Genomic DNA, 11,982 nt, shown 5'->3' on the forward strand with positions numbered 1-11,982 from the left:
TTTGGAAATCACTTCAGTTTTCCATATAATATCTCGCAAAGAAGATGCAAAAAAAGTAAAATAGGATCGCAGCATTCATTTCAATTCATTATTTCTTTTTTATCTGTCATATTTTGTAAGAATATTTCTTCATGTTTTTATGTAACATTGTAGAATATTTTGTATCATATATCTTCTATTACTGATAATTTTTTTTTTCTTCCTTCTCCATCGCATTCGCTATTTTCATATACACACTCCAAACACATTCACAGAAATGTATACATTTCTGAAATAGCACAAGTGTTTGTACTACTTAACATAATTCTGTATTAATCATTAGTCTTGTCGATTTACTCAATTTTTCACTCTCATCCCTTTGTAATTGATATTAACCTTGAAAATGCTATTTGGTGATAGCACATTTTTTTAATGGTTATATAAGAATTTTCACAATACATCTTGAAATTTCATGGTTTAGTATTAATTGAAATTTTAGAATTAAACAGTTTTATTTTTTTTTTTTTTTTCAGGGTTGTAGCAGCTGAATTGCCATGGGGTTCGTTAAAAGTTGTCACTACAACTGCCGTTGATTTTGCATCTCCACCAGGTCATTTCGCTGTCAAGTCATTATTGCAAGAATTATTCATTGTTTTCGATCGTCGAATTCAATCTATCGAAGATGGCGACATCGTAAGTGTTAGCTGCTCGTTGCAATGTTTTTTTTTTTTTTTTTCAACTAATTACTTTAAAACTAGTTAGACAAAGTTGTTGCTCTTTCATTCATAATATTATACGTTTTAGATTACTCTTTATTTCATGAGATTCTACTTAGATTCCTGACCATATTTTTCATAACGTTATGCTGCTTTGTTTCTACTAGTGGCATTTACCTTCTGGGGTAGATCAAAATGGTTTTATTATGATGAATCTTTGTTTACATTTTTTTTGGTTTAACAATTTTCCTCACGTATTTTTTTTTTTTTTTTTCATTTTCTTCAATTTACTGAAATAATTCAGTCATTTTACGGAATATGTAAACCAAAAATTATGGTGATAATGAATTTGTTGTTTGTTTTCCTTTAAATTTACGATGAATCTTTGCTGTGAATATTTTTCTGTTTACATTTTTATTTATTATAGGAACGTAACATTAATAAAGCACTTCAAATTGGAGAGGATACATACGTAGAAAATCTTCTACGAGTCTTGAATACGCTTTGTGAACATTGCTTACCTTCTGTTCTGGCAACATTAGTCAGTTGGTATGAAAAACAATTGGACCGTTTCAAAGAATTGAGGTATAAGTTGTTTTATGGTATATTCTAATGTAACACTTTCATCTGTATAAGTTTTTCATTGGAACAGCTTTAATATTTGTCTTTGATCTTATTATATATTTTTTGATTTATAATTTAAGTGACAAATTTATGTTTTGTTTGTCGCATTAACTGCGTAATTTAGAAATCAATAATTTGAGTTGTGTTATCTTTCTTTAAATACAGTTAATAGTGATTTTTTTATATAATGGAAAGCAACCAGTACTTAAATTATTTGATTCTGTCATTTCGTTATGCTGATCACTTTTTTTTTTTTGAACGCTTCAAATTGCAGTGAAAAAACCGCAAAATCAGATGAACAGCGTTTAGCAATCAATTATCTCTTCTGCATCGTATTAATTGAAGTTTTACCACAGTTACACTTTTTCCCTACTATCTGCGATAATTCCGTCTCATACATTGTGTCTTTGGCATTTGACGAAGTTGCATATCGTGATATGTATGTTTTTATGAAGTATCTCTGTGCTTAAACTAGTGGAAACTAAATTTAAAAAATAAGTCAAATGAATTTATATAAATTAAGTAAATGCATAACTTCTAGACAAGCTAATGATAAGTTAATAACAACATTAGTGTAATAAGTTAATAATATTGAAATAGCAAGTAAATAATTGAAAAATTCAGGTCATTAAGATAATGTATATATCGGATGCTATTTTCGATTTACATTTTTTTTTTTATTATTTACTTCATTATCTTGATATTAGAATTTGAATTAAGTACTTGTAATATTTGATGATTTTGAATAGATTTATTTATTGTTAGTATGATTTCATTTTGGTTTATAGATTTAATTTTTAAGTGCAACGTATGGTTCAAATTATAACAATTATTTGCTGGTAGCCGAACGTTATGCTGAAGTCCTTGGTGTTTTATCACAAACGCATGCTGTTCTAATACAGCGTACATTTCTTAGCACATTAGATGAACTGCGAAAAGAGAATCCAATGACTCCATTTGGTATGAATTGCATAATCGCTTTGCTGATGGCTATGAAATTTTACAGAATAAAGGTAGAGTGCTTTTTAATTTAATTTTCCATTTTAGAAGTGAAAAGTTAATATGTGTTATTAAACTTTCAAATTAAATATGAGGTAGTTAAATTTTTATGATTTCACTATATAATTCTTTTTCATTTCTTTTTAGACCAATGACATCATTGAATTTGAAATTGGTGTACGTTTCTTAGATGAACTTGGACAGTATTATTTGGATGTAAAACAAAAAGATATCAAGCATGCAATCGCTGGATTACTGGTTGAGATTCTTCTTCCAGTTGCAGCAGTTTGTTTTTTTTTTTTCTTTTTTTCTTTCTTTGTATTTTAAATTACAATAAGTTTTTTAGTTTATTAGTTATGATAGCTTTCGTTACCTGGAAATTTAGACTGAACACACTAAAGAAAAGTTTTTTTCACTTAGATATTTTTTATTTATTTGAAAAATAGTTCCATTTTGTCAATTCACTATGTATATTAAATTAGATAAAAGGATAACAAAAGATCATTAAGTTGTATTGGACATATCACAGGTAATTTACACTAGAATTCAGAATCCAAGTCAAAGGTGCTAAGAGGCAATTAAAAACTTTGTTTTTAGCAGTTTCCTCGATAATGTATAAAAATTTAAACGCTTCAAAATTTTCAGCAAATCAAAACAGAAGCAAATATACCCGCAGTAATATCATTTGTTGATAAACTTTATGCGCCTACATTTGAATTGGTTAATAAGAAACGCGACAAAATGGTAAGAATAGCTGTATTCTTTTTAGGATTTTTGTTAAATATAATTTGTCTTTTATTGTTAAAGACTTATTTCTCTTCAGATCTTTGCATAATTTACGCTGTTCTTTTTATCATAACTATTCGTTCACCTTTTAAATGGAGTATCTTTGCAAAAGATGATAATTGTATTTTAGGCAGCATATCCGTTGCTGACATGCTTACTTTGCATTAGTCAGAGTAAATTTTTCTTGATGAATTGGGCACAATTTCTTAATTCTACATTAGCTAGCCTGAAAAATAAAGATTCGAAAGTTTCGAGAGTTGCACTGGAATCGTTATATCGGCTTCTCTGGTACGTTAGTTTTTTTTTTCTGCAGTGAGTAGGATTAATGTATTAGTAATTTTCAGTGCTAGCTTATGCTACATCTTGGAAATGAAATTTGAATGAGTAGTCAGTTTTTTTTTGAAGTGATTTATTTTATAGGGTATATGTGATACGAAATAATTGTGAGGGTAATACGACCACGCGAAATAGACTGGAATCAATTTGTAATTCGTTATTTCCGAAAGGAAACCGAGCTATTGTACCACGTGATGCACCGCTGAATATTTTCGTTAAAATTATTCATTTTATAGCACAGCAAAAGCTTGATTTTGCTTTCAGGGTATGTTAAATAATAAGCTTTCAGTTTCCTAATTTTAATCTACATGCATTGTCTTTTATTGGAATCTTAATACTTTACGTTTAGCTTACATATGCAGTAATTTTGACTGGGCATAAATTTTGTTTTTTTTTTTTTTTTTTTTTTTTTCAGCCTGTTTTGCAATTATAACATTATTAAATATAACTATCATCAGCTTCGTTAAAGGAGGAAGAATTATAATTAGATTATTCCCTAATCTTAATTTTTTAGGAAATCATATTTGATTTGTTGGGTTGCAATAGGGCGCACAGTGTACTGAAGAGTTCAATTTATCCGGAACGTATGAATATCGGAATACGAGCCTTGATGGTCATAGCAAATAGTTTGCAGCAGAAAGAAGGACCACCTGATATGCCACGTTCAATGAGTAAGAAAACACTACTAGTAATGAATAGTACTTCACTTTGCTTTACTTTTTCAATTTAGCTAATTTATACCATATTTCAGCTTTAAGTTCTTCTCAAAGGTTGAGGAAAACATACATTTCTCGCCCTCTTACAGCAGAAATTGCTCGTTCAATAGGCATTGAGCTATACTATGCACCATGTAGACGAGCTTTTGATTCGATTCTACGATCGTTGGATTCACAGGTATATTACCTTATTCTTATTTTATTCGAATCATACTATAGTATTCATTTGTCGAAAATACATTCAAATCTACTTGCTTCGTGGAATGAACATGATATGTACTGATGTCTAATCAGTTACTTAAGCCTTATTATCTTACTACTATTAAATAGTTTTGATTTAAAATAAAAGTGGGATAGAAATTGCGAACTAAAGATTCCATTCATTAGTTGCTTATGTTTCATGATAATTTGCAAAAGTATAAATTTTGTTATAGGTTGGGAAGCCGTTAATGATGACTGCCGCACATACGCGAGGGAAAGAACCGGAAGAGCTGTTAACGTGAGTTGAGACATTAATTGAGTTTTGGACTTTTGGAACTAGGTGTGATATAGCAATGCTGTGATATATCTGAAATGACGTTAGATTTCAGTGGTGACGTGAGACCTAAGTTGGATCTATATCGTACGTGTATTGCAGCAATTCCTCGCCTTCTTCCTGAATCAATGAGTCATTCGGTATGTTTTCCCTAATTGAATTTCTTGGAAGAACGAAAGAAAGTACGCAAAGTCTGTTCGTTTTTGAACTTATTATAGTTCAAATATAATTCTCCTTATTACCTTCAGATATATTTATCCTCAGAAATAGAGCGGGTTTATTTTTATTTCGAGTTTCATCTTTTTCTTTCTTTGAGTTTTGATTTTTTTAAAGGAGCTTGTCGAGTTGTTAGTACGAATGAATGTGCATATCGACGAAGAATTGCGAGTACATGCAGCACAAACGTTGCAGGCGCTTATGAGTGAATGTGCGGAATGGCGTGAAGATATTGTTCATTCCTTTCTTAATTATATGACAACTCAATTTTCTGTAAGACTCTCTTAATTTTTATTCATTATCGAATACTACTTAGGAATTAAGAAATTTATGTTCTTTTATACGCTGACTCTTATTTCTCCTGTTCTTCTACTTAATTCTTATTATTCCAAATCCTATAGTTTATTGTTTGAATATTTTCTCTATAGGAAATATGAAATTCGAGAAGGTCGAAACTTCTAATATTTATTCTACGATAATTTATAGCTATAAAATAAATTTGAGCTCATTGTTATACATAAAGAAATCTTTAATTTTTCCGAAATTTAGATCTTTTTAGAATGCAACTAATTTTCCTACTCCAACAATTAATTTTTACAAAATTTAGTGATGTTTTTATAGGACACATATCCGCTTCTACTTGATTCATTATTACGACTTCTACATCAGTTATTATTTACGTGGAAAACAGCTGCATATATGGAAAAGAAACGTGAAATGAGTGGTAGCTCCGAGCGAGATAGCGGTTTTATCAATCCTCTGAGGTATAACTATTTAAATTACTTTTGGAGGAATTGTATGAAAATTTTAGATATTAGGATTTATAGCATTGTTGATTAGCGAAGTGTGTTATCATTATTTGAAGATACATAGAATATAGTGCATGATACATTTGAAATAAAATTATGAATTATACAGTAGATTATTTGAATTTGAAAATTGCAAGAACTGTTTGCCATTTCAGAATGCAGATTTCTCCGATGCTAACAAATTCGATTGCTATCGCATTGCATGCAGTAGAAGGTTTTGCACTTGCAATGATGTGTCAGTATAGGACACAGTCCAGAAAAATTTCTATAAATATTTTGAAAGAGGTTATTCAAAGTTCAAAAGATTTTGTGATAGCAGTTTTTATATAACAAGTAAAGTCTGTTGTAAACATGTATTTATTGCAAATATTTAGGTACGACATTTACTAACACTTGTAGCATCACAACAACATGATACACCTGTAATTGAAGTATTGGATAGTGCGACATCTTATGTGATTAATAAATACATCGAGCATGTTCCGCTATATGAAAGGGTAAACTTTTCTTTTTAATTAAGTCAGTATTTTCTTTTTTTTTTTTTTTTTTTTATTTCGAAGATAAGAATTAACTGATTTCAAGTTTATATTTTTATTTGCAGCAATCATGGAATCATGACTTTTCATCGGCTTCGGATAAAATTGCATCAATTGAAACAGATAGCTGTTTGGTAGGCTAATTTTTTATGCTGATATAATAATTAGTTGGAAAATTATAATTATAGGAATAGTACATTAGTATATATGTTAATCATATGACGAAAAAAAAAACGCGAATTATTAGTCATCTTCTCATTCAATTTAATGTTTTGAGTTGTTTTATCTTGGTTGACCAATTTTTCATCGCTGTGACTTGTTTATAATTTATTTAAAACTTTCGGTCCGTATTTCTACATATATTCAAGTTATTGATTAGATATGGAAGATAAATTGACAAAATATCCGATTTGTATCACAAATGATCATATTTAGTGATTTAACTCTTAATTTTAATGCTAATTGTAGATTATTACAGGTGAATAGTGATAGAGGTAATGAATATTTTCGATGGGATCCATGGGCTTCTGCACTTTCTGGTTATTGCGAACATCGTTTTCTCTTAACGCAATGTCCAACAGCAGTTTTTCATGCTTGGCCTGTGGTACAAGCTCGTTTAAGTGCATGCAGTAGTTTTGTGGATCCCAAGTACGTTTTGTTTTAAAGATAAATATATACTTTGTATATTTAAGCATAAAAGTATTTTCAAATATATATATATATATATATATATATACTTTTATATTTTTATTTACTTGTTTATATGCATTTTTTTTCAAGTTGCCACCTTCATGTTAGTTTGCTAATAATTTTTTGGGGGAAATGAATTTTGATTAGAAGAGAGATTTGAAGAATTATTTTTAATATATATATATTAAACTTCACTAAAGTGCATTTCAAAAACAGCTAAAACGTGAAGTACTCAACTAAGTGACAATAATTTGACAAATGCTTAAGTTATACAATATATACTACAATATATACCACGTGATCTATTCATTCACTTACCGCATTGTTATGTATAGCAGTGCCATAATAAGCCTCTATTTTCTTGTATATCAAAACAACATAAATCAATCGTACGTGAGACAAGTTCAGTTTAAATCGATCATATTCATTCATATTTATTAAAAATGTGAGATATGTTTAGATTTATTAATTCAGATTTATTGATAGTAATCCACTTTGCAGTAATCCACAAAATGAAAATCGAGCATCTTTGTTGCGGTCATCAAAAAGTAAAGCAACAGCTTCACCATTATGTGGTGAATCACTTGGTCAAGATAGCTATTTATCATTATGGCAGAAGTATCTTGTAATGGCTTGTGCATTAGCACCACCACATACTGATTATACAGCTACACATAGTCGAGGATTTTCACCTACTTCATCGTCAGTTTATTTTAGTAAAATTTTTTGCAAACAAAAGGGAAAAGAAATATTTTGTGATCAATATGTATATAAATTCAAATTGAATTATAATACTAGTAATCCTAACGTTTGCAAAAATATTTGACAATGAGAAGTATAATGATATACTATGCTATATCTGAATAGTCCACTCGAAATATGCATGAAATTTCTTTTTTTTTTCTTTTTTTTTCGTTGTTTTGAATTGATTTTTTAGTATTGACGCAATTTTTATTAATATCATTAAAGTCCTTGAAATTTAAATATTTTTTTTTTGTGGAATTCAAATCATATTTCATAGAATTTTTGATTCTTTGCTTCTAAACCAGATATGAAGTATATTTTTAGATTATTTTCGTTTAATATCTATCGTTTAGGATAGACAATGATGTATTTCGTTCTTTGGCATCATCCGTTCGTGTTCCACGACCATCCGCTGCAGTGAATGCTACATTCTTCCAAAAAGTTGTAACTATGTTACGTTGGGATCATATGACTGATATGCGTGATAGTGTCGTTTTGGGTATTGGATCAACAAATCCTCTTTCATTTGAGTTAGTATTTTAAACATTAAACATTAAATTTGTGATGCAGGAATTTTGCTTATAATTTTTATAATTAAATGCTATAACCGTCAGTCTAGATTTTTGCAGCAAAAAAAAAAAAAAGAAATCAAAAAATGATATCATAACATATTCATCTGCAAGAGATGAAATATTTTCCAGTTTTTTTTTTTTTTTTTTAACCTAAGTCATTGATTTACAGAGCGCTTCTTGATGAGATGAAAGGACTTCTGAGAGAAGTAATGGATCGAAAGAACGATAATAATGCTCGAAGGAAGAAGCGGAAGGACTTGTTGCGACTGCAAATTATCCGTATACTTCAAGTTGGTTTTTTTCTGCAATGACTAACCTACTATTTTGTTACGATAAACATTTGATTTTTTTTTTTCATATTGTTTTATTAGTTTTCTGCTTATTAGTACAATAAATTTCAAAGAAACAAAAAAGAAAGAAAAGGATGTATATTTAAAATTAGAGTATTTCATTTTCATTTGATTAGAAATGGAGTACATTTCAAAACTATGAGATCTAAAGTATGAGTATCCTGTGGAAAAGCTAGGTCAGAAAATATAATGACTGAGGAACTATTATCAAAGTCAAAGATGAACCATAAGTATAAATACGGGAGCATAATATGACTTTCTACTATTAGGCATTTTTTTTTTTTTTACATTTCATTACATTGTATTATAAGTTTAAAACATTAAAAATTTTTTTGCTTCAGATTTAAAAATGATGCTTGGATTAGAACTAAAAGTTAGCCAGAAAAGGCCATGAATGAATCATTCACTCTCGTACTCATCTGTTGAAGTCCCAATAAAGAAAACTTTTTTTTTTTTAGGTTGCAACATTTCGGGGTGTACTGCAATGTTCTGGTTGCATTGATGTTGAAAGTGGACTTTGTTCTGTTCTTGTCGATTTCTTGGATTCAATGCGGCAAAATTTAGAATCTGATCAGGTTTACCTTTTGTAACAATATTATCACTTTATGAGCATGAAAAGAAAAAAAATATATATATATAAGTAAGAATGATTCAAATGATGGTAGCAACATTAACAAATTGATTGAGTTATCATTATTAAAAATGCGTTGTTGTTAAACATTTTACATGTACTGTATTAGGATTAGCTTTTATTTTATTTTTTTTTGTAATATTTTTAGGATCGTGATATGTTATTATTAACGAATTTGCGACTGCATTTTGCAAAAACAATGGCAATGATTATTAACAGTATTACACGTATGTTTATTTATCTTATAAGAAATTAAATATGTAGTGAGCGGCACTATATAATTAAGTAGTTCGTCTAATTAGTATTTATTTTTTTTTCCATCGATTACTATTAATATATGTTTTTTTTTCCATTAATTAATATATTTTTCCATTTTTCAATCTATTGAAATCGTTTTGGATTGAGCATAACTGCGAATGCAATATGAAGCGTATCAGACGTTACATTGTTTTAAGATTTATTTTTCTTATCTGTTTCTTTTTTTAACTTATTATAGTTTTATGTTTAATAGCATTTGTTTGTGAAAATATAAGATAATAAGTTTGTTTGTAAAAAATATAAAATGATATAAAGCAATTTATTTTGCAGCAGAAAAAAGGCGAAATTTGTTGGGAAATAATTTGAAACAGAATTTATTTTTCCTATTTACTTCATGGTGTAGTAGAAGTATTGCATCCGATAAAAGGTTAGTTTTGAAATTCAAAAATTAGAATGGATTGAAAAATTGTGTACTGAAGGGAATTTGTTCCTCAATTATTGCAATGCTTTTATATTCAGACACGATGGTAACGTTGGAACATACGTAGAGCAAAGAGCTGTTGAAGCAATGTGTGCTTTATTATGTTGCGGGCCAATATTTGAACCGATTAAATCTATTGGAGAAGATGGTTATTTATATGGATGGCTGGAAGCTTTGCTTGATTCCAGTAATCCGGTGGTAAGATTTATCATTAAGAGAAAAATTATAAAAATTTATGTTATATTAAAATTTTCCTATGAAATGAAATTCAATATTTTTTAAGAATTTAAGATCAAATTCATTTTTAATGTAAGTTTTTTGTAAATTGCTACTTTTCGTCAACTTATATTATTGATATATGAAGTATTGCATGATACATGAATGAAATAAAAAAAATTCTTTTTTTTTAGTTATAAATTGGTTGCCCTTGAGGAGGAGAAATTTTTGTCATTTGTTGATTACATCAATTAATCATAGATATATAAATATGAATTAATAGATTCTATTTATGTCTATGGTCTAGATTGATTAATATAATAGTATAGGTAATAGTAGTTCACTCTTATTTTCATACTTTAAATTATTGATATTGGAAAGAAGAAAAAGAGAAAAATTGGCTAATTGCAGCTCGAAAAACTATTTGAATCTACGTTGAGTATAATGCTTGATTTAAATGACGAAACATCGCAACTTCTCGAATGGACAATTAACGTTTGTTATTCTAAACCTGCTTATGTTGCAGCAAAAAGCTTTCGTTCATTGGTTATGCTTTTCTCACGAAGGTAAGTTAGAATAAAATATGAAATTAAAGTATAGAATAAAGTAGATTTATTACTAATTTGCTTTTAACACTGAGTGAAATCGACATTTTTTGACTTAAATTGCATTTTATTGAATTTATGGTTCGAATTAGAAAAGATATTTAAGATTATAGGAAAAAAAAATTGGTAATAAATTTGGTAATGGAGCAGAATTTCTCCTCCTCATATAAGTTTTTTTTTTTCTTGTTTTAATAAAAAAGGAACGCTGTTTATTTTTAGAGAATATCCTTGTGAGTTCGATTCATTGTTTGTTCTCTGTCAAATGTTAGCAGGCGATAGTGATGCACGTGTTTCTGAACTAGCAGTACAGCTTCTTCATCTTTTGCGACGACAGTTTCTGGATGATTCGTTGACCATACCAAATCTAACAAATTTGCATAATTTTTCATCGAATCAAGTTGAAGTTTGTCGTTTGCTAGCAAAAACATATCCCAAAATAACGATGTCCGTTTTTTCAGGTATTTTCTTTTTAAGGTGTTTTAAATTTCAAGCATTAAAAATCAATTTAATTAGTTTATTAAGAAATACTTAACAATTTGATCACAGAGCAATAGAAACAATAGATAATATTAAAATGAAGTAGAATATATATGTTAGAAATTTAATAAATTCAAAAATGATATTGAATGCGAAAATAACCGTGTGCATTAGTACTCATATCAAATAAACATGAATAAAACTTACTTCATCAGCAAGCAACAGTTTTTCTAAAAATAAATTATTATCAATTGTAGTTATTCAACTGTAAGTAAGCTAACAATTTCTGAAATAATAGCTTTTGAATTATCTAAACTCTTGATCGATATATTAATTTGACGAAACAGTTTGAGTTTAATTGTTGTTATTCTCTTCGATGCATTGAAATGTGGTACAAAGTAAATTAATATAACTTATTATGATACCAAAGTTTTTGACAGTTTATTCTGCTTTACGATTTACTTCTGAAAAGTACAAATTTAAATGAATTATTTCAAAAAATTTTTTGGGAATAAAGTATTTTAGAAGTTTGTTCTCGTGTTGAAAATGCTAAGTGCAACAGAAAGACTGCTATATTATCGCTGCTTTCCGCATGGTTGGAAAATGTTCAACTTGTAGATCCTCAAGTAAGTTATATTAATTCATTCTTTTTTTTTTATTATTGTTGATTGTTATCTATGTTATCCGTAAGTAAACATAGCTGAAG

The 11,982-nt window shown here is 28.5% G+C and overlaps 1 protein-coding gene across 1 annotated transcript in view; it reads left to right on the top strand.

Moving 5' to 3' along the window:
* The window catches only part of Bma-sax-2 (Uncharacterized protein), a gene marked incomplete at both ends in the record, with an annotated part of 37,980 nt that overhangs the window by 283 nt on the left and 25,715 nt on the right, over positions 1–11,982 (top strand). The window contains 28 exons of the mRNA XM_043076141.1: positions 513–672; positions 1,123–1,280; positions 1,594–1,758; positions 2,122–2,332; positions 2,466–2,603; positions 2,964–3,062; positions 3,235–3,392; positions 3,525–3,705; positions 3,955–4,111; positions 4,192–4,334; positions 4,591–4,655; positions 4,747–4,831; positions 5,025–5,180; positions 5,529–5,671; positions 5,872–6,001; positions 6,091–6,213; positions 6,318–6,386; positions 6,731–6,900; positions 7,444–7,644; positions 8,040–8,216; positions 8,428–8,548; positions 9,067–9,183; positions 9,388–9,466; positions 9,828–9,924; positions 10,017–10,176; positions 10,606–10,760; positions 11,019–11,257; positions 11,802–11,902. Coding sequence (XP_042932075.1) covers positions 513–672; positions 1,123–1,280; positions 1,594–1,758; positions 2,122–2,332; positions 2,466–2,603; positions 2,964–3,062; positions 3,235–3,392; positions 3,525–3,705; positions 3,955–4,111; positions 4,192–4,334; positions 4,591–4,655; positions 4,747–4,831; positions 5,025–5,180; positions 5,529–5,671; positions 5,872–6,001; positions 6,091–6,213; positions 6,318–6,386; positions 6,731–6,900; positions 7,444–7,644; positions 8,040–8,216; positions 8,428–8,548; positions 9,067–9,183; positions 9,388–9,466; positions 9,828–9,924; positions 10,017–10,176; positions 10,606–10,760; positions 11,019–11,257; positions 11,802–11,902 — 3,958 coding nt within the window. The remainder of the gene's footprint in view (positions 1–512; positions 673–1,122; positions 1,281–1,593; positions 1,759–2,121; positions 2,333–2,465; positions 2,604–2,963; positions 3,063–3,234; positions 3,393–3,524; positions 3,706–3,954; positions 4,112–4,191; positions 4,335–4,590; positions 4,656–4,746; positions 4,832–5,024; positions 5,181–5,528; positions 5,672–5,871; positions 6,002–6,090; positions 6,214–6,317; positions 6,387–6,730; positions 6,901–7,443; positions 7,645–8,039; positions 8,217–8,427; positions 8,549–9,066; positions 9,184–9,387; positions 9,467–9,827; positions 9,925–10,016; positions 10,177–10,605; positions 10,761–11,018; positions 11,258–11,801; positions 11,903–11,982) is intronic.

This window comes from Brugia malayi, assembly GCF_000002995.4.
Source record: "Brugia malayi strain FR3 genome assembly, contig: Bm_v4_Chr1_scaffold_001, whole genome shotgun sequence".
Lineage (NCBI taxonomy): Eukaryota > Metazoa > Nematoda > Chromadorea > Rhabditida > Onchocercidae > Brugia > Brugia malayi.